The sequence below is a fragment of the Anomalospiza imberbis genome, chromosome 1 (assembly GCF_031753505.1).
Source record: "Anomalospiza imberbis isolate Cuckoo-Finch-1a 21T00152 chromosome 1, ASM3175350v1, whole genome shotgun sequence".
NCBI classification, from domain to species: Eukaryota; Metazoa; Chordata; class Aves; order Passeriformes; family Viduidae; genus Anomalospiza; species Anomalospiza imberbis.
This window is the reverse complement of record NC_089681.1, coordinates 114,895,872-114,919,338: the sequence shown is the minus strand read 5'-3', so window position 1 is coordinate 114,919,338 and position 23,467 is coordinate 114,895,872. Positions and strand designations below refer to the sequence as shown.

The following is a 23,467-nucleotide window of genomic DNA, read 5'->3' as shown; positions in this document are numbered from 1 at the left end:
AGCCTTGTTGCCCTCCTCTGGATGCACTCAAGCACCTCAATGTCCTTCCCAAACTGAGGGACCCAGAACTGGGCACAGCACTCAAGGTATTGCCTCACCAGTGCCGAGTACAGGGGGAGAATGACCTCCCTACTCCTGCTGGCCACACTATTCCTGATACAGGCCAGGATGCCATTGGCCTTCTTGGCCGCCAGGGCACACATCTGGCTGGCTGGGCACTGTCCACACCATCCCCACCCTATAATGCTGCAGGGGATTATTGTGGCCAATATGCAGGACTCATTCATGCAGTTTAACTGATGGAGAAGATAAAAGTCTGATGTTTCACTATGCCACCCACAATATAAGCTGCTTCTTAACTAGTGGCAGCATCCCAGCTTTTTACTAAAAAAAAAAAAAAAAAAAAATCAGCTTTTGGAGCTAGTAAGAGCTGTGTTTCAGATACTTTATCTTGGCAGTTGAAAATGTGACCAGAACCATTCTGAAACAGTCAAATGGAAGAAGTCGGTTTTTTTAATTGTTTCACTTGTTATCTCAACGATTCTCTAAATTAGGATAGAATGAATAGTTTATATTTTATAGAGTTTTATTTAGTTATTTCATCACTATTGTCCTTGGTGAAAGCTAGAAAAATCCTGTTTGACATCTGGAGGTTTTTTCTGTCTCTTGCTCTCTAGTGACCCTTGCAATAAACTTCTTTCCTGAAGTTATTCAGAGTAGCTACAAAAGCAAGGGTCTACAGACTGTAAGGTGTGTAAACACACCTTAAAGTATATGAAAAAATCCCTTGTGGGCTTCCAGTGGCTCCTTCATGTATTTGATACTCCAATGGCTTACACTATTACTCTCCTTGTAAACATTTTCCCACTTACGTTTTCTAAAAATCCTACTCATCAGGATCAAAATAAAAGTCAAATAAAAAAGGGTGATTTGCTTACCCCTAGAGGATGTGTTCCCTTTTGGAGTTTGTTGTAAGGGCTGTATTTAGGTTTAGGTGGTTTCCCAGCAGCTCTGTCTTTGTGCCTTCTACTGCTTATGTGCTGTTAAAATATATGGGGGGAGGTGGGGGGTGGAGATGGGGGGAGAAAGAAAACAAAAGATGAGGGTTGATAGTTCTAAAACAGAGAACTTCAGGTTCTGCTTTACACAAGTTTACTGCTCCAATACGAAAGGCTTTTTCTCTACAGCAGCATTACTTTGACTAATTCAATAATGAAAAGGAGTAGGCTCTTTTAAAGTTTGAAGGATCCTTTGTGCACCACATATTGGGACTGTAATTTTCATCAGTCCTAAGTTCAGCTCTGTTTCCACTACAGTTAAATATTTTCCCACTTTTTCTAACTTCAGCAGGACTTGAGTCAGGTTAAAGCCTTTGAAAAACTCCTCCCTAACTCTATAAAGCACCCATCAAATTCAATTGACTGCTGATAGAAAGTTTTTAAAGAATATTAGGTAGTAAAGCATCTCCTATTTGGGGAAGAATATAAGGTCAGAAAATCGTTTAAATCCCTAAGCTGCCTGGAGATCCTTCTGAGATGTTTACATATCAAACTAAGAGACAGTGGAAAAAATGTATGAAATCCACTATCTTCTTTATAAGATCTATGAGATTTTTAAAGTAACTTTCTACACAGATTATCTTGCAGTATTAGAAGTAAGGGACCTTTTTCAGAATTCTTTTTTTACTTAGATTTTAATTTTCAAGAGAATTATCACAGTAAAAAGACATGGAACTGGACTTGTTTCTCCGAGACCAGAAGAATGGGTATTGCTATTGTCTATTATTGAATTAATCTTCATTCTTGTACAGTTCCTTTACAAGTATTTAATTCCAATAGACATATGGAATTAAACTGTTTTTCAGAAAGCTTTGATCATCTGAAGAATGACTGAACATAACTTAGTGTAATTGCAATTCAGAGGTCGTGCTTCTCAGTTAGAGTGAAACATTGATAAAAATATTAGAAATCCTCTCCATCCCACATTTCTAAGTGGGTTACTTAGTATTCTGTGAAAGTACTGGCTGCATCCACCTTCACATCTTTGTCAAGGCAAATATCATGCAGTACATGAAATGGCAGAGTTTATTAGCTCAGGACAATTCTAGCAGTCTAAAGACAGTTGTAACGTGCTACACCTTCTGTAACTCCTTACCAAATGTGTATAATTGAGAGCTTTTGAGAAGACATATCCCCTGCAAGGGAAAATCATAATCAAAACAAAACACACAGCATTGCAGCCAAGTACAATGGACAAAACTGTGAGTTCCATTTGGACACAAACTGTTATATGTGCTGACTGCGTTGGTCCTTTACCACCATGAAAACAAAGAACAGCTAAAGATTGTCACTCTACAAGCTGGCTGAGTACCTGTTTCAGTTGTGTCTCGGAGTTTACGTGCACATCACATATTTCACAGTGAAATGTTTTGTTCTGAAGGCCTGTGTTTCCTTTATTCACAGGTCCTTTGCCTTTTACGCCTGCCCGGGGAAAGGCTTTTATGGTTCCACTTCCATTCCGAGCTTCCAGCATAGTTTTGTGCTTAGTCCCTGGAGACAACAGAAATGGGAAACAGAAACAACTTTGACAATTGGGTTGCATTCATTGTTTTATTTTCTTTTTGAAACAAAATCATATGAGCCTCAGCTTGGTGCCATGTGCTATCCTTGGAATGTGACTGTGTTGGTCTGTATCAGAGTCATACTAAAGTAACAGTATTTTGCACCTGATATTTATTTACAAAATTACATACCTATAGGTAATGCACTAGAACAAAGCAGCCACACCAGAAAGTAGCAACACAATCAGGTAACCTGATGTGAAGTTAAATGTGTGTGACTTTTCTCATTAACTCCTGCTGCTAATAAGTCCTGAATTGTAGTTACAAAAGAAAAGTAATTTAGCTATTAAAGATGTAGTTGGCTTTGATTTGTATTCCTCCTGAACAGATTGATAAACACTATGTCTAGGTAGCTTACAATTAAATCTGCAATTAACTAATTATTCTCCAAACCAGAAAGGGGCAGAGGTTCCTGGAAGCAACTTAACTTATGGATCATTAATATCCTGACAGAAACAAAAACATGTGAGAAACATATATGAGAGAAAAATACAATTGCCTTTTTTTTTCCTTTGTAAATAAAGGTTGCATATAGAACACTGGTGTTCTGTTGCTGCACCTTTATTCAGACTGAACAGTTTCTTACACTGTTGACTCCCACACAGGTAGTCTGTGATGATAATGGACTAACTGCTGCATACAGAACCACCACTCCACTGCTAATTGCTGTATGCATCCTCGGAGACTTGTAAAAAATGCATGTGTTTGAGCACAAACAGAGTTTTTCAGCACAGGCAGCAAAAACTTGGAAGGTTGTGTTAAAATATTCAGAATAGTGTTTTGGGTCTCAGCCTGATCAGAATATTTAGAGTCTAACTCTTATATGAAATTAAATAGTTTAAAAGGGTATAGCTTGAAGTTGAACTTTCACCAGTTGAAGATCTGGCAAATAGTAAACAGCATCCAAAATGGATGGAATTTTGTTTCTCATGAATGCCAAGAAGTTATCATTTCCATTCTAATTTGTGTTCTATAGATATGCCAAAGTTATTTCTTTATTAATTGCATCATAAAACCTTTGATCATTTTGCTCTAGGTATATTATCACTGTCTCAGCATTTCAAACCTAATGTTCTTTGTCTCTGAACTCTACTTAACCTTGATAAGACATAGCCCCTGACATCCCAGATCAGGAATTTTCTGTAAGATGGCTATAGGTGATCACTGTCACCATATCAAATTCCTAGATCTTTTAACCCCACCCACCACAGCTAATCAATAACATGCTAAAATAATGACTGTGGATGGTGGCTGTCTACAGAGGGAACTTACTGATGCTACTAGCTCTAATGGCAAGAAAAAGTTTAAAAACTAAAAAAGATGAAGGTAGGCAATTACCCATTCAACTCTCATGCAGCAGCTGCTATCAGTTGATGAAAACAAAGGGAAAATATACATAATTTTAACAAGTTATTTATTAACAGACAATATGGAGCTAAGAACTCTAACTCCCATCATTGAACTCTGACTGACTAATGCTCCCTCTTTAAGCCTTAATTTGTTAAGTTTCAAACAAAGCTAATGGCATTCACTCTTATTTTGCTAGTTGGCACAAGCAAAACGATGCAAACTCTGAACACCAAAGGTAATGAAGTCGAGCTGTCATTTAGCTCAATAAGATTTTGAAGCTGCAAAGGCTGAAGCATAAGAAAATCTGCAACTTGCAATAAATTCCTTTCTTTCTCTTTTTTGAAGACCTCTTTGCCTGTCATTTTTATACTTTAATAGTTAATGAATTCCGTGTAATTGCCAGTTTTCTGCCACCTCTTTGTCCTCTGCTGCAAGAGATCTAATCTATTCAGGGGAAGATAATTGCAGCGCTCTTGAGACAGAAGAGAGAAAAAAAAAGGAAGCAAGCAAGCACTGCTCCATCTCACCACTGTTGTGCGCCTCCAGCTGTGAGGCAGAGTTGACAGCGACTTTGCATAGTGAACAGTACAGCAGTCGTTTTGCTTTTTCTTCCTCAGTCTCAACGGAAGGGCAAGTGCTGCTGCTCGTGGCTGTTGTGGGGATTTTCTCCACTTTAGAGGTGATCTCAGTTGTCATAACACTGCTCTTCCGGATTTCCACGGTTGTCGTCGTTGATATTGCTGGTGTCCCTGTGTTAGTGTCTGTGGGCAAAGAGAGGAGATGGAAAGAAATGAACATAAACAGAAAAAAATCGTGTGACCTTTGGTGTTTGCTTGTTGACATCCCAATGCTGTGATGACACAGAGAGGCAGATTGTTCTGGTGATGGTTTGACTAATGGCAATGAACTAAACCTGACCTTTTTCTTCGTATTTCGTGTGGATACAAAATACAATACTTCCATGTATGAAAAAACCATGTGTCGTCTCCTACAGTCTGCTCACACAAAACTCATAAACTGAACAAAAAGGTCATTAAGAATGTACTGTACAACAGAAGAAAAATGTAATAAAAGAGGCCATGTAAATGACCAGGTCAACAAGAAGTTTAAATTTATACACACAACTTCAGATGCATAAACACCCATAGTAACACATAATACTTATGCTGATTGGGTAGCCAAGCTAGAGTTTTAACATCTTGTACTAAACGAAAATGAAAAAATTGGCTTTTATATCTAGTAAAAAAAAAAGAAGAAATTGATACTTCACTTGGTTTTTTACCAACACCAATACTAAAAGAATGAAGGCAATTATAAATACACAGTACATATTGTTATCCATTATTGCATAATAATGATACATACTAATAACAGTAACTAAATATACAACATTCCACATCCGAGACCAAAACAAACACTAATAACTTTTTTATTCTATCAGTTGGAAAGACTACAAGCAAGATATATACCTAAATCTGAAAACTTATTTCTTGCAGCTAAGAACTTGTGCTTTTCCCATAGTTATCAAATGAAAGAGAGAGAAAATACACAATAATATTTTAGTTTGAATCATTGATACATGATGCTTGGATATGGCAGTATCATGTGGTTGTTAGCAGGGTGGAGGACAGCAAAATGCAGCAGTGAAGGCAGTGAAGAAGATGGTGGGTAGGGGACACAAGAAAGAGACAAAGGACAGGAGCTGTTCTGTCTTTGCAGCACTGTATTTTATCATATTAAGCCTACTGAGTAGTAGCTTTAAAAAAAAAATCTTAGTTATTTTACTGAAATATGCCTGGATTTGGGTACTTTCCAGCATAGCTCATTTTGGTTTCATACAACACTTGGTGTTAGTGATGCTCTACCTGTACTATGCTTTATTTATTACCTCCCATCAGAATAGACAAAATAGCAATTCTTTCACTTAGAGAGCTAAGTACGTGTTCCGATGCAGAAGGGACACAACTAATTGATACCACAGTGGTGCGTTGCAGACTAATACTGTTGAAAACTTTGTTAATGGAGAACACTCCTAATAGCCTGGCAGGCAGTATCAAATTGGAAGCATGGCAAACACACTGAGAAACCTGATTCAAAACAATTTTAATGCATTGAAGAAACAGTTTAGAAAATTAGATGCTTTTCACTAAAGACAATTGCAGGAATCCACACTCAGTAGGTTTAGTCTGATCTATTAATACAGAATGATGAACAACAATCCCAGTATTGCATTTGGGGAAGCTTTATTGTTTATTTCATTTTGATTGTTTTCTTTGCTTATTTGCTTGATTTTCAGAAAAATCTTTCAGTAGCAGACATGATGAACACAGATCTCTTCTATCATTGTGCTATAAAACAAGTCCCCACCACGTTGAAATTGCAAAGCAAAATATTTAGGAGGTATTTTTTCCTCCTCTGATCAGCTCTGAAGGCCCTGTGTCCAGCCTGGGACAGCAATGTCAAAAAAAAAAACCCAAAATTACTTGCTTTGCTGTTAATTCAGAAGCAATACAAATGCAAAGCAACACGAGAGAGTTTCTGATGGAGGGAGCCAAAATAAATTAGAAGTTTAGAAAACAGGAACTGTGAAAATGGAAGAAAAAGGGCAAGCACTGACAGTGTTTTCCATATCTGTAGAATGTAGCTAAAAATAAGAGAATATACTCTTCTTCCTTATCCCTCCTAGTAGAACAAGGACTATTGGATTACATCAAGAGAGACTTAGATTGGATGTGAGGAAATTGTTTCTAATATTAAAGTTTATGAAGCCTGGGAATAACGTACCTACACTGATCCAGAAATATTTCCTACTGGGGGACTTGAAGCTGGCTGAACAAATATCTACACAAATATGATTCCCTTTCAGTCAGTGGGAATATGACCCTTTACGCTCCATTAAGTTCTACACATTGTCTATTTTGTCATGTTTCTACATACTCTCCCAGAGGGTTTTTAAAAAATTATCATTCATAAATCCAAGAAGGCCATTTTTTTCATGTGAATATTCTACATATTGACAGGCATTAAAACATGTAGCAAAACATAAAGTCCCACTCCAGGTCAAATCACAGTTTGGTTTTCTTTTTCCTGAAAGAGTGCCTGAAGGCTGTCAGATCCTGAAGGTACTGGGGATGTCAAATATCAGTGCAGAAGAAATGAGTTTTTCTTGCTGAATAGTCTCTTCTTATTTATGATTTTTTTTAAAATAAGGTTTCAAAAGGAAAAAAAAATTGAAATACTAAGCATTTTGTTGAGAAACTGATGAAATAATAAAGCCCTTGAAGATCTGTCCATAAAACTGTAGAGTTAACTTGTCACTCCTTTCCCATTCCAGAGAATCCATTGAATGTTTGCTTTCCTTCAGTCAAAAATTACTGCAATGAAATAATTTTCCTCAAAATCCCAATCCCAATCCAAACCCCGTTGCTTTATAAACATTAACACTGCTTTTAAAACATCAGTTTCTGCATCCTGGTACTACTGTTCAGTAGTAGTCTTAGCCAATGTACTCTCTTGGTGACATGGAGGGCAAGGGGCAGATGGGCCAGTCAGGGGAAAGGGACATGAACATTCTCTTAGGACTGATGGCAAAGTTGGTGCTTACAGGAAATTAGAAATGTACATCAATCACCATTGCTAGCTTTGCAGTGTAAGGGTTAGTATTCAGCCCTAAGCAAAAAATAGATAATTTCTTTACTTTCCTTAGGAAAACCTGAGGCAATTAATGAAATAAAACAATAAAAGCTGAAATAACAGCAGACTTTATTCTGCTTCAAGTATCTGACCTTCTGTATCTATGCTGATCTAATATTTCACTATGTAATTATTTACAAGCGAAAAGAAAATACAATCATGCTAGATGTTTTGAATATTTTAAGGGTATTTTGAGATGCACGAATGAAAGCAGCATAGTATATAAAAATTAAAAATGGTAAAGGTCATCAGCATATTCTTCATCTCAAAAAAAAAAAATCAAAGTTCACTGCATATATTCTGCATTTTTAAGAGGTGCCCTATATGATTACATTTCATATTCTACTAATGCAAATACATTAATGACATTAAAACATAAATAGATAGCCATTGATGTTCACCATGTAAAAGCCATGACACATTTAAAGATGAAAAGCTGCTCATCCTCATATAAACTTTGGAATTTTCAGCAGAGATTAAGGATAAAACATTCTAAAAGCTGTCAAGTAAACTTACAAAGAGGCAATTCAATTCCTTTTCTCACAAGAACTTTTAACCTATCCAGCATGGGTCCCTTTGAATATTTTACAGTGTTGCTGCCTGTCTACAGTTCAGTGCCCTAAATACAGCATTAAAGGTATAAGGGATTAAAAAACAAACAAACAAGGAAAAACAACACCAAAAAGAAGTAGGAAGGCATTTGAGTTCATGCGTTGTAGACTGAATCAGCATTTCTTAACACTATATTATGACAGTACTTTAAGAGCTATTTCAATTATAAATGTTCTAAAATTGAGCTGGAAATTCAGCCACAGTCAAATGAAAGATTTGTTTCTGGTGACGCAGGCTTGCAGCATTGTGCTATTTTCATACCAGTGGCCCACAGCAAATATTCATTATTGCAACTGTCACTGCTTGGCTTTGGTATAGAACTTGATTGCTGATATTGTATGGAACTGGATTCCAGCAGCAAAAAAACATAAAAGGGAACACTTCAGGATTCACAAGAATCCATTTGTGATTCTGGTCTTAATATAGCAACAGAATAAAAACTAAAAATATAAAAATATTACATTACAATCTAATCTTAGTCACTGGAAAAATCAAAGGTCTGTTTTAACAAGAGACAAAGACAGATGAAAAAATATTCTGCAATAACTGACTTCTTTGAGTACGACAGATACCGTGGTTCAAGTGGAAAACTGCACTGTGATTAAGGTTTACCTAAGTAAGCAGGATTAATTTTATATCCCAGGTACAAGACTCATGAATTTCCTTTAGTCTGAAGAAACAGAAAATTACAACTCATGTTTTTCTTCTGAGTATGTGAAAGTCTCACTCATCAGTTCCTGTTACTAAGCCTAAGAATTTCTTATCCTGAAGCTATAAATAGGCCCACAGAGAGAAAATACTCTGACTTCAAACAAATCACAAATATTTATGAGCATGTTTTTTCTTCTGCAATCTCAAGTGGCACACATTTAAAAATATCTGATTTAGCACATACCCATGCATTCTGGTCTCATTTAAATTAAACTTCGCCTTTGACATAAAAGGATTGAGCATTTGGCCCATAATATTGTTCAGGGAAAAAAATAAACAACAAAACAACCCAAAAACCCCAACAAATGCACTTTTGCAGAAGGCAGAAAACACATTCTTTCTCATAACAAACAGAACTTGATATGAAATATTTCACTATATAAGACCACTTAGTATTGCAGAAACCTCATCAGCTGGCTTATAACAAACCTGTGTCAATGCTCCCATACCGACCCTTAATACTCGCATGTTCAAGGCTGGGGCTAAGACTCAGTATATTATTTTCCTGACTACTGAGAACTGTGTCCTCAGTTTTCTTGGGCTGCTTTGAAACTTGCATTTTCCACTACTTCTGTGGTGATTACATTTGAAGACAAGACTTAATTTCTTTAGAATTTATAAATAGTGCAGTACACTAAAACCATAGCACCACCTCCCAAAAAATGTTGGCTGACAGATATTTTTGTGCTTAGCTGATTTTCTGTTCTTATATGCTGTAACATAAGCATGTGTGCTAGCACATCGACTGTCTCCAGCACTTAAACAAAACACTGTGAAGAACTTTGACTCAAATGTATCAACTTCTTATCCTTTATATGTGCAGAATACAAACTTGCATATTTTGTGGTTGGTGGATATCTGGCCCTCTACAATATATTGTATAAAAAATTCCTTTGGTATCATATTATCAAAAATCCAGTCATTAGACTTAGTTTTACATTCAAAACCTGGATTCAATCTATTTATTATAGATATATCCTTCCCAGAATGGATAGGATTACTTGGAGAGATAGAGGTATATTTTTAGAACTTTGAAGGACACATATAAATTTTCTCAAAGAAAAAAATATTACATCATGATTTAGAGACACGAGTAGCAAACATCATAGGGGTTTTTGGCATAAAAGACCAAAATATCTCATTGACAACTGCGCAATTCATCACATTATGTTCACCTTCAATAACACAATATAAAATATAGGAAACCATGGTGTTCACCTGATCTTCTACAGGATGGGTACTAATTACTATGAAATAATGGAAGAGTCAAGAGCTCTGAAGCAATAAATAAAGCTGAGTATGACAAACCAGGAACAGTATTTGAAAATTTTTGATGACCAGTCTTCTTTGAAATTTTTTTTTTAAAGTCTGTTGTTAAAACAGTTGTTTACCTGTTTTGTCTCCCTTTCCTTGTAACTACTCTGGCCCGTCAGTACTTTCTTGGTCAAGTTCCTTGTTAACTTTCTTTGTCTAGGTGTCCATCAAAATTACTTTTAATATCCAGAAAGTGAGTCTGAACATATCTAATGTACTGCCCAATCTTTTGCTCAAATGTACCAAACAAGCATTGAAGGACTACAAAGTTTCCCAGAATGAGCATGAAAGACAAATACCATGAATTTTCTTGGATTGTAAGTGGAGAAGCAGTGACCTCGGTATTTTGAGCAGCCCCTGCTTTTTAACACTTAAATAAATCATATTATACACAGTGTTCATCACTCAGAAACAAGATGAAGAAACTACTGGCTACACAAGTGACTTCATTTTACTGCTGCCTCTACTCCATGCTTCCCATCAAGATGCCTTGGCAGTGATTTGATGGCAGGGAGACAGAAAACAGGATGTTTGGTGACAAAGAGAGTGATGATGAAAAGGAAGTAGCCAACTTCATATATTTGATCTGTGGATATTTTCCTCCAGTTAAACTCCATTCTGTCAAGTCCTCAGATGACCTCCTTCATAAATTAGGAATACAAAATTTTCTAATGAAATTATACTTAATTTTTACTAGCAGTTCTCTTGGTCTAAAGCACAGTTCATTAATCTTGAACAGGATGAACCACAGAGGGACAACTGCATTCCTGTTGAGGTTAATTGAGCTGGCAGCAACAGCAACGGCTAGGGGTAAAAGGCCTGTGGAAAGTGAAAGAGTTAGGGAAATGTCACACCATGTCTGAGTTTTGGGTTTTTAGGCAATTGTAGCTGAGAAAAATATGACTGGAAGGTAAGGAAATGATGAGGAGAAGCCATTTGTTTTTCAGGTCATTTAAGGAACACTTGGTGATGACCGAGTTTGGACACTGAGCTGTCCTTATGATTGTATAGATTTTTCCTCAGCCAGGCAGAAGATGATCACCTTTCACCAGCTACGAGTGAAAGGGTCCCCATGCAAGGAGTTGCTGGCTGAAATTACTCTCACAGTTTAATTAATGGGTACTCTGTAGTGAAAATTTAATTCGAAATCAGGACGAAGTGTTTGCTTAAGAGGTGGAGTAATGCAAAGAGGATTTTTGCATGCTTGAGGCTATGCTGACAAACTGCCACCAGTTTTACATCTGCATGCACCTCAGTACTCATTTTCCAACTTTTAAGTAAAAGTAAACATAATAAGAAATATACTTTCAGCTAATCTTAGTACATGAGTACTAAGTACTGAGCATCGGTTGAGTTTATTACCAGTAAAAAAAAAAAAGAACTGAAAAAACTGAAAAAACTAAAAACTCAACAAGGAAAAAGGTTTTGCAAGACATCCTACAGTAAAATGAATTTGCCTTGAATGTATCTTTCTGGAGGCCAACATGTGCACAGCAGTCCCCATTTGTATTACCATCCTCTCTGTTCCTCCAAAGCAGGTCAGCTGCACATGAGCTGCCTGTTGCTCCTTGGCTTGTACTGAATGCCAGACTGCCCAGGGATATCTGGGTAATTCAGCTTCATCCAGAAGTCATCCAGAGACAGCTACAGCAGTGGAAAAGGATGATTGCAGTCCTGCGTCCAGGAAAATCCTTGGCACTGTGTGAATCACTAGCACAGACAGAAGTCCAAAATAATGTTTCAAAATAGGGCCTGCATCAGTGCCAAGGTCCAGGTGGCATGAATTATACCCAGTCAGTACTGGAGACAGTATTTCCCCAAGGAGAATTCAGGGAGCAACTTTTCTCTGTGTCACTCACATCAATGGCTTCAAAGTATTACCTTACTACCTGAAAACTCATTAGAGCTTTAAGTCACACCATGTACCTGGGAGAAGATATTCTTGCCAAGGTCAGTCAGTAACTATGATTTAGTTTCTGACTGCTACTCCGGCTACCCCACACACCTACCATGCAGACATGGGGAAGGAAGCTGCAGACAAGATGTTCTCTTTAAATTTGCACTGTCAGCTGTAGTGATGGAAGAGAGCTTTGAAAGGGCCTCTCCTAAACTCCCCTTCTCTTTGACAGAGACAGAGAAGGCAGTCTAGGCTATACACTGCTGGAAACTGAGAAGTATTTTTCACAAAATAAGTATGATGGCAAAGCCTATTTAAAACTTGATATCAAAACCAATTTGATGTGGAATCTCTCCCCAGAAATCTGCCACCAAAAACAAAGAAGCATGGAGAAGTATTAATCACCAGCAGAAGAAGAGAAAATACATTGCTTTCATTAATCAAATGGAACAAGGAAAGAATAAGTCAACTGCACTGCAGATTGCAAAGGACTGCTCTCCATTTTAAGCAGGTAGTTGATTTTCTTTTTTTGCATTTTAAGTGAGTTGAATGTCCTCTTTAAAAGCTTCATCTAAGTGCTAAGTTTCAAAACAGATTTATAGTCACAGAATCCCTAGAAGTAAATTAAAATAACTGGAATATAACTCAGAATTTCTAAAAGGTCTGACTTCTGCTCTTGTAAGTGTAATACCTCATGGCATTCCCGTGTGTTGAATCTGGAAATAATTAAAGCTATTCCCTTTACAGCAGCTTACTTCCTTTACTGGAAAGCAATGAACCAGTAAATCTGATTTTGGCAATAACTGAAGTTGTGTCTAACATAGGAATTGTCACTTGCGGTACCAGCATCACAATTATATAACTTTTCTCAGTGGAGAGAAGGCAGGGAGAGCAGCGAGAAGACATTCTTTCAGACATCTGTCCTGTAGTGCATCATAAGTGGAGCCTGTAAGGGATGTGTTTCACAGACTGATCAGCAATGACTTTCATTACAAAACACCTGCTCTTCCCTAAGTAGCTGAGATACCCAAATGCCCACATTTGGAAGAACAGATTTCACAAAGAACTAAGGTGAGAATAGTACAGGAGATGGTAGCATTATTACCATTCCTTAATCTTTGGAGTAAATAATTGTTTTGATTTTCCTGGTATCCCATTTAGATTTTTATTAGTTTTCTTTAGTCCAATGCTTTTATGAGGAATTTTTCCCTTGACTGATCACATATGGTTGATAACATAGTTTGTAAATTGACAAGAGTACTCTTGCTACAAAAGTAGCATCCAGTTGAGTGCCAGAGAAAAGAAGACCTTTTGCAATTTTCAGTCTCCTGAAGGATCTTTTACTATTCACAGCTGCAGTTACTATGATCATCTATTTAACTTGTTCTTACATCTCCACCAGGGTCCATAATCTAAAATAAATTATTTTACTACTGCCTGCATGCCCTCTGTTCCTTCCCTTCTCCCACCCACCACAGGTTGCTTCAGGGCTAGGACTAAAACAAAGAGTTACGAAACACCCTGTGTCATCATTACAGTTAAAAACATTGAATGATGTTTACAGAGGGTTTCACAGACAATACAGACCACAATTTCTAAATAATTTCTTGTCATCACAGTTCTTGGTGTAATTTACAGGTTTTGGGTTGCTTTTTCTTACTTTTTTTAATAAAACAATTATTTTGTGCAACACAAGCCATCTATGTTGGCTCTCATGTGTCAGTCTTTCCTCAGCCTCCAGGCAGACTGCTACCTACTGAACTATTAGTCTAATTACATTAGCTGGCAGAAGAAACATACTTAGTAAACCCCAGTAAGGCTGGATAAATGGTCCTGGGATAAGGCAAAGACCAACAGAAACCTGTCTACTTTGACAATTTAATGAGTTCCCTTTCATCAAATGTTGTCTTTGTCAGAAGGGACTGAATCAACCCTTTTTGTCTCTTCCAGTAGTGCTCCCTGACACCATCCACATATATCCAGCAGAGAGGTTATTAGTGCTTTGCTGTCTGGGGTGTTTATCTAGGCAATATGATAATTTTATCAGGCAAATTCTCCACAGAAGAAAAATGCAAGGAGTGATGTTTTTCTAGCCCAAAGCTCTTCTCATGAATTATATAAAGCCTTCTGCACACAAGACAACAGTAAAAATCAAAAAGAATTTCCTTATGGCACCATTAATAGATATCACTCTTACTTTCAAACTTTATAGAATCAAATATATTATTTGATTTAACCAATTATACACAAAACAATGATGGTTTGTATTTTAGGACACAAAGCTAGAAGAATAGGCTTTAAAGGAAATTACTGCTCTTAGTTTGCAGTGACAGTAGAAAAGAGTAGCTGCATATTAATGGAAATTAGTATCAAAATGGCAGCACAAGAGTAGCTATAGCAAATATTTGAAGGTTCTAGATGAGGTATCTAATTCTTGCTCTGCTTTGGACTTTTCTTATATATCCTCTTGTAAGGCTGATATTAAATGCCTATGTTATCTGGAAAACTAGAAGTGACATAAATTAATACTCATAATGATGTAGTTAATTTGTCAGAAGGTTTGGTCCAATACTTGCAAAGACAGAAGTTCTGTCGTGTTGAGTGAAGGTAACTACATTGCAAAAGTGTGGTTCTTAGGCAATTAGTCATAGGAAAGTGAGAGCTCCAATCTGTTCAGAACAAATATCATGGAGGGATATTTGAGGAAAACAATCTTAAGCAACAGGAGCAGGACTGATAATAATTGCAAACTCTGCTAGTTCTCTTTGATTTTTTTTTCCCAAGCAGGTAAGGGTATTAATGACCATAATTACAGTTTTGATTAATTTCTTTGGTAAACCCAAATTGTCATTCTCTTCATGTGCCACATTTTTCTTTCCAGTGCAGTTCTTTCCCTAACAACATAACACTGCAGCAACAAAAAAGGTTTCATCTTCCCTTCTAAAAATGGCTGTAAATACTACACCACTTACAAGATCATACCCCAGCTTTCTCTGTTAATTTTTTTTCTTTCTTGTGCATGATAGTTATTCAAACATCACTAGATCTGATATTATTCAGATCCAGCATTATCTATTAGAAAAGAGAGTAAGAGTAAATAGAAGTTCTCCTTATCAGGGTAATATACTATTGTGCTAGTTCCTTATTTTTCATTGTCATATCTCTCGCCCATGTACACTATAATGGAGAAAAATGTATGAATAAGAGTCCATGAAAGCACCAATACAAGCCCAGATATTTGAAAATTGCCCTAATTTGTAGCTATTTTATGAACAACTCTATGTATCTTTCATATTCATGTTTACACAGTGTCTAGGTGAATAGGTGCAATCTGCCTGCCTCAACAGCCTTTAGGCATATAAATATTTGTTAATGAGCATCTAAGTTTGAAGGATTACACAGCTGCAGCAATCATCACTCCACAGTCACAACTTCACTCAGTTTAGCATTCTGACTTTTCTTTAAAACCCACTTTTCCTTCACAAAAAGTAGTATTTTTAGCATTTCTATTATGACATCAGGTCTTATGTCAAGAAATCCAGTTCAAAGCCCTGCTGAAAAGCAGAATACACAGAGAATGGGGAAAATATTAGCAACTGGAAAAACAATAACCCAGAATAATTCTGTGTAAGGTCTGAGGTATTACCAGAGGGATGGTGTTTTTTTATGATATAAAGTGCATTTTACCACCTCTTGCTTACTCCTACTTAGTATGTAGCAAATCATTAAAAAAGAAATGAAATAAGTTTTTCAAATTTTTCAGAGGAATCCAGCTGCACTTAAAACAAAAAAGTGATTTGGATGAAAAATATGGAATTAAGGGTTTAGTTTTTTTATATTAGCTTTCAAAAACCTTGGTCAAAAGTTGCAGTATGGCCGCATTAGTAGAATAACAGCAGCTGGAACAAGAAACCTCTGAATGCCCTTCAGCTTCTGCAATATCCAATACAAGGACATTTAAGCATCTCTTTAGCACTGATACACCATATTAGGTGTGATCTTGAGCTCTTAAGGTTGCTACCTTTCCATACAGACAAAATTACAAATAGATTTACTTAGGATCACTTTGCATCACACAGTATTTTTAAAACCTTAGCAGGGGTTATGAAAGATAACAGCACTACTTTTCTGAAACAAAAATTCAGATGTGCCTGTCTCTGAATTTCAATATACACTATAAAATGGAGGTTTCAACCTTTGGGACAATTCCAGTGTTTTAATTTATGAAAGAATTTGGCCAACACTTGCACAAGTTTCCTTACATAATGCTTGTGCACTAGTCATTTGGCAGGCAGGTAGGGAGTTTACTTACCTCTCCTTCAGAAAACCTGCATCATTTGTGATCTTTTAATCCAATTGATTACACTGGCAATTGACCTACAGCCTTAGGAGTTAGAGGTATACAGACTTAGAAATATTTTTTTTTTTTGATGAGTGGGAGAGAAAGACTGAGTTGATCAGAAAAGAGAATACTGGTTCCTCGCTCTCAGTGTCTGAGCTGTAGACCAAGTGAATCTACAGATCAACACATTCCTTAATCCGTGACCATGAGAAAAATGCATACACTTGTACAGCTGCAAGATTTTTGTGAAATGGAAAATGAGAAGGTGGGAAAATGCTCAAAGCAACAGCTCCAGGCTTCCACTACCATTCAACCACTAGCAAAAACCTTGCAGCCTCACTCTTCTCCAAAAGACTAAACATTGTCTCCTCTCCCTCACAAAGTATAATCATACCAGTGCAACCTAAATATAATATATTTACAATATACAAAATTAAAACAAAAGCTTTACCAGTAATTTGGAAAATTAAAGGGATTTGAGGCATTTGGTTTAAAAATAAGTCTTCCATCAGTTTTCCTGGAAAGCTACTTTAGTATGCTTCCCAACTCTGCTGTACAGCATGCAGATATCTGATACCTTGCATGTGCAGGTAATAGAGAAACCAAGATTTTTAAAGGCTGTGCATTGCTCACAAACATAGAGTACAGAAAACACCTCTACCTGTCAATCCCACAGCAGGAAATAACTCTGGACAAACACTTTAATATTCACTACTCCTGAAATTAATTGTACTGACAAAAGAGATGAAGATCAGGGTAGACAAGATAACTTGTTCAGTGTGGAAAGTGTGTTTTGTATCATCAATAAAATTCTCCAGGAATAGAAAGTCAATCATAAACATCACAACTCAGAGGTGACAAGCAGTGCTCCAAAACTATGCTTTTATAAACTTGTTCTTATGGCTTTCAGACATTTTTCATAAGAAATTCAGGTGAAGATTCAGCAAGTAAACAATGTGGCAATCTAGACACAATTCCCATTAAAAAAAAAAACCCAAATCCTTTCACTCCTTCTATCCTTAGTTTACACGTGTTTGTAAAGTAAGGTGTAGATTATATTTCAACACTTCAAATGCCACAGCATGCAGTAGAAGATGAAGCTTAGAGAAGTTATGAGAATCCTTAGAAATACAGTACAAAGAAGATTAGATTTCCCAATTTTACAGGCTAGGCTAAAATGTCAGTGAGAAAGAGTAGAGCTGCCATTAGCTATAAGAGCAAAGCATTCAGTCCTTTTTAATATAAGCAGACGTCAAAGGTAAAAAAAAATATTTAAAAATATAGCCTGAAAAGGTGAAGACCTAAGGGTCAGTTATAAATTGCTAACCACCATCAGTTGCTATAGCACTGCACAGGCAGCCTGAAACCACGTAAGGGCAGAAAAGTCAAAATGGAACCATTAAAGCAAATAAACAGTTTGGCTACCTTTCTTTCTAGCTGAAATTTTAACTTTTACTGTCTTAAGGGAAATAAATTCTAGAGGTTGGGGTTGTTTTTTTTTTTTTTTTCCCAAACACTTTTTATTTATTTTTGTGTGCCCTTTTATATCTTGTTTGACTACTTTTCAACTTAAGGAAAACCCAACCAATGTCCTCATATAATAAGCAAGCAAGCAACTAATTAAAGTTCACTTACTGTCCATTTCAATAAGTAATCTTCTCCATTGTCTTCATTGGGCTGTAACCTCTTATACTTCATTAACATCAGAACTCAGTGATGCCAGAAAAGATGATCTGGACTAAAATGCCTCCTAGTCTGTGCTCTTTCATGATCTAAAGACACAGCCCACAATAATGGACAGTTCAGCCAACATTAGGTGAGACTGTCAGTGTACATGGAATTTCCTCTAATATGCTGTCCTAAATGGAATCTCAGAGAACTCACTCAGCCTTGGGAAAATTGTGAATACTGATTTCAGCCTTTCAACTTCTGCTATTAAATAGTTTGCATCACAGTTAACATTTCCAGTTTCACTGCAAGATTTCGAATGGAACTTTTCCCTCTGAGGAAAGAGTCATAGCTTTAAATCATTCAGCGCACAGACTTGAGAGATACCAAGCAGGTTTTTCTAACATGTTAATCACAACTTTGTCAACTGATCAATGATCTCTCTGCAGACTTAAGTTTTTTACTAATTCCACAAAAATAAATATTATTGGACTGGAAAGCATCCATGTTGTGTAACATCATTCTTTTTGTGACTTCAGGCTGTAACAGCTGTTTCAAATGTCAGCAGATAGGGTAGAATTAAAAAGGATACACAATGTGGGCAGGGGAATTGCAGATCTAACCTATCTGTGCCTAATGCCAAAAAATTTGCAGATGGATAGCTGTTTATCAAATTTTTCATCTAAATGTATTAATACTTTTAATCAGTCTAAATATGCAGCTGCCACAGCACCAAATAAGATGAGTCTGATAGACCAATCCTCTGTGCTCTACAGGGATACTGAAAAAATGTCACATAATAATTGACATCCCAGGATGAGCAAGTTTTAGCAAAATATTTGGGTAATTAGTATTTTTAAAAAATCTTTCAAATTAATTTTCTATGCTATGTAGAGGACACCCATCTAGAATATTTCTCTCAAAGACATAGTTTACAAACAAAAAGACCCAGGCTTCTCATTTCATTGCATAGGTGAAAGTCTTTTGTGAGCTGATTACACCATACCTCTGGCTGCCAAGTTATCCTCTGAGCGCATTTCATGACCTAAGCCATTCCTTTATTCTAATCACTAAAACTGGACAAGCATTTTTTATGATCTCATTTTTGCTCATGTAGCATGATATGTTGCTGCAGTGATTCTGCTAAGTTTGCCACTGGTAACGCTGGTCTAAGACATGATATAATCAATTTCTCTCCAAAGAATCACCAGGAGTGCTTGCACTCCCCAATCACTTCAGAATATGTTTGCAGTATAGAGTTCTGGTTACTCTGCTACTTTGTTCAAATGAAGGTTAAGGCCCCAAAAGAGAACTTTTCTGTAAGTAGCACCAAAAAATGGAAGAAGATAAATTGTTCTTACAACAGCAGATCTATGAAAAAGTCTCAAAAATGGGATTTTGTCATAGATCCCTTCTACAGAAATAGTATCTTTTTATCTTTTCATATAGTTTTGTATGTCAGATTATAATTACTAGAACTAAGCAGTTGAATTTAAGAGAATATAACAATACCCTTAGGCCTAAATTGTGACCAGCCTCTTCTTAAATATAATTTCTCATACCTGTTAGCATACTCCATGTAGTTCTTTATATGTGGAGTTTTTCTCCAAAACAAATACTTCAACAATGTTATTGTCTAAAAAAAAAAAAAATAGTGCCACCATCCAGACAATAAAAAATCAATCTGCATGGATGATGGAGGGGAACAAATGGTAAATATTTTTTTGCTATTTCAAGCTTTCAAGAGGTAATATTTGCAAAAGATGTAGTAAATATCATGACTTTGGAAATTATGAAAAATATCTCAGTAATGCTCTTATAAACTGGAAAAATATTTAGCTCAAAAGTTTATCTACTCAGCCTTCAAAAACATTCATTACTCTTGTCTAGATGTACATTGCTTCTTTCCCTTTTGAACTTTAAGGCCTTTAATGCTTTTTTCCTTTCAGATTCTCTTCTTTTTCTCCAATGGCTCACAGTTATTCACAGGCTGCTGCTTTATGACCAAAGTCTTGCACTGCACTGGCTTGTATCATCAGTATCAGCAGCTGCTGTTAAATCACCTGTCAAATTTGCAAAATTCTCACTCAATTTACCCTGAATTCCAGACTTGCACTTTTTTTGTCCATGTGTCTGTTCATGTTGTTTACACAAGGGTTCTGTTGGGACCAATGGCCAACCAGCTTGAGCTTCCTGCACAGATGATGCTGTAAAACCAACTGCCTTTCCACTAGGAAAAAGGAAACAGAGGAAAATTCTAGGTTGATGTTTTGCATACTGGGTTGCATAAACCACTGATTCATGTATGAAGTAGACAACTTTGTGTTTGGAATATCAAATTGGAAAGCCAAAAGTTCAATTTATTGTGCAGATATCTTACAAATTCATTGATTACTGTGAAATATACTTATCTGTCTTGGAAATAATTTTATCATTTTTCATATGTGGAACACAAGTTGGCTTGCATGAGCACTATGCTAATTTCAATGAAAAATCTTTCAATATTGTAGATCAGATAACAATAATAAAGTCTTGCAAATTGTGCTTACGGAATTTCAGCCAAAAATGATGGGTTTTAATGGAACATTTACTCCAGACCAGAATGTCTTGAGAGTGAAAGACATATTCTGGAAACAATTTTCACCAGTTATGGCAGCAATACATGAGGTCTCTTACATATTTGGAACAGACCTCTACAGTAATAGAATTATAGGAATACAAAGGATGCTTTGGGTCAGAGATTTTTCACCTACATGATAAGAAAAGAATGTAATCACTCTTAAATCACATAAACAAGTATGTTTTTCTTGAGTACCATTGCTCTAAGAGGTGACTGAGAGCTGAAAATCCTTCATCATTTTCTCAGTTTGTTCTCCCTCTCGTTTTAAACATGACTGGATTGAAATCCAGATCTGCCAGACCAAATCAATTCTCTGAAATTCAAGGTGAAAAGCCTCAGGTTTGGTTTGCAATTACTACTATGAGTTCTGAACATAAATCTTTCAGAATAGTTCACAGAAAAATTGATTAGCTACAAATTCACTTTAGTAATATTCTATGACAGAGCTCTATTGGTCCTTAGCATCAAGCCATTTGTTTTAAGAGTACCCACTGCAGCTGCACAATCAAGGATGCTGCATTATTTTTATACACACTTAAGCACAGACGTGGATGCCCACACACCTTAATGTTTTAATATTACAGAAAAAAAATTACTGCCTCCTCAGTGCAATTTGTTCTGCAAGAAAGATAGTTTTGAAGAACTGAGAGTTATTTTCACCTCCACTTTTATCATTCTGAACATGTACTGTGTTGATGCTAAACCCTCTGTAAAAAAAAAAACATGATAGCAAATTGTATACAGCATCTCCATTTAAGAATCTGTCTGTCAAGGTCACACCTCACTGCCTAGTCTGTGAAATATTGTTTACCTGCATGAAGAAAATACCATTTGTTGTTATTTTAAATAACTGTATTTTTGTCTGGTTTTATATTAATGGATTCACTGGCCAGTTTTCCTCTCTAACTCACTGTTTTACTTTGAGCACTTTTATCTGCATGCATGACAGCAAGAAATAATTCTTCCATATTTGAATACTCGTAACCTGTTAATCATATTTGGGAAAAGGTTCAAACTGCCATAATAGCAGGAGTAGTAATACCCACAACATTTATTTCCTGACTTTTTTAGAATGAAGTAATGACTATGATATTGCAACTGTAAACAAAACTAACATGGGTATAGTGCAGTTTGCAACATCAGCCTTTTTCTGTACCAGCTGTTGAACAAAGTGGTTTCATTGTTTTTTTTTTTTTTCTTCCCAGTGCTCCAGCAGTGTTAAGTCACTTTAGCTCTTGATGACAGAGCGATCTCCCAGGTCATTTTAAGGGACATGCTCTCTAGACTTTGTGGACTTTAAGTTTCTCAACAAAATTCCATCAAACCTACTATCTGTAAGGTTTCCTTTTTTTTTTGGCTATTGAAAGTTGATGGCCAATAGGGGGCTTTCTCATGACTGAAGCAAAAAATCTGGGTTCTGTGACTGTATAAAGTCTCAATAAACATATCTAAAGCTAAGTAGAGACAGCCTTTTTATTTAAAGACTTTCCTTGCATATATGCATGATACCATCCAAATTATTAAAATACTGATATTTCACATGCATGGATGTCTGCAGCATCATGGAAAAAGAAATCATTTTTCCAACAGGCTTAGAACTTCATTCACACAATTTAGTCTGTATTAACAAGCTTGTTTACATGCCTGTGTAGGATTTATGCTGCCCCCTGAGAATATTTAGAAAATGTGGAAATAGGTGTGTTGTGAGGAGTACAGAGGAAAAAATCTGGAAGGCTATTTAAGGGAAGCAAGCTTTATGGAGAGATTTTAAGAGGCAAAGGATATGAAGGTTATCTAGCACATATGAAGAGACAGCTGTTTCAAAAAAGAAGTTATATAAAAAAGCCGACACCAAAATGGCATGGAACAAGACAAAGGAATTTCCCAAAAAGCATTCTTCACAGAAGCCTAGGGCTGTAGGAATTCAACAGGCAAGAAAATGAAGACTGAAGAGCAATTTTCTATTTTTGATGGAAAACTTTTGATCACAGACTTAAAAAATACATACATTTGTATGACAGGAGATATGTCATTAGCATTCATTGCATCACATGTTTATCTTCACTGTTCAGGGAAGGAATATCGCAGAGTGGCAGAGTCAAAAATGCTGCTTACTATTGCGTCCACAGAAAAAATGTAAAATACAGGAACTCCACTTTGAGAAAGCATTAACATTGCCCTTAAGAAAAAAAAAAAAAAAAAAAAAAAACAGCCTCCTCCAAACCTTTTATGTATGTTCGTGTGCTTCAAACAAAAAAGTTATCTTAAATCACACTTCAGTTTTGGTTATTATTCAGACACAGTAGTGACTATATTGTTGGATGACTTCATGTAATGATTTCATGTAATGCCAGAATGATTTGCATGACCAAGAAGATATCAATGTCATTAACAACCTTCACCTCTGAATATACAGAATTTTTTTTTAGAGAGCTTTCATGCATCATATAAAGAAGTTGGAGGTATTTGATATTGAATATCAGGTACAGCATGATAATTTGATTTCCCAAAGATGAGGTGCATGTTTCCTTGAAAATTTAAACAGAAATATGCCACCTTTTCAGAACACCTATTTTTATACTAAATTAAGATCTCAGCTGATAATTTAAATGCCTTATAAAGACAAAATAACAGGCACTT

General features: G+C 36.2%; 1 protein-coding gene across 8 annotated transcripts in view; it reads right to left on the bottom strand.

Annotated features, from left to right (window-relative positions):
* Nucleotides 1–23,467, bottom strand: part of ZNF385D (zinc finger protein 385D) — a 419,164-nt gene that overhangs the window by 5,702 nt on the left and 389,995 nt on the right. For all 8 annotated transcript variants that reach the window (XM_068207228.1, XM_068207236.1, XM_068207262.1 and 5 more), the window contains 3 exons: nucleotides 4,498–4,731; nucleotides 2,371–2,549; nucleotides 939–1,040 (listed from right to left, as the gene is read on the bottom strand). In XM_068207228.1, the coding sequence (XP_068063329.1) occupies nucleotides 939–1,040; nucleotides 2,371–2,549; nucleotides 4,498–4,731 (515 nt within the window). The remainder of the gene's footprint in view (nucleotides 1–938; nucleotides 1,041–2,370; nucleotides 2,550–4,497; nucleotides 4,732–23,467) is intronic.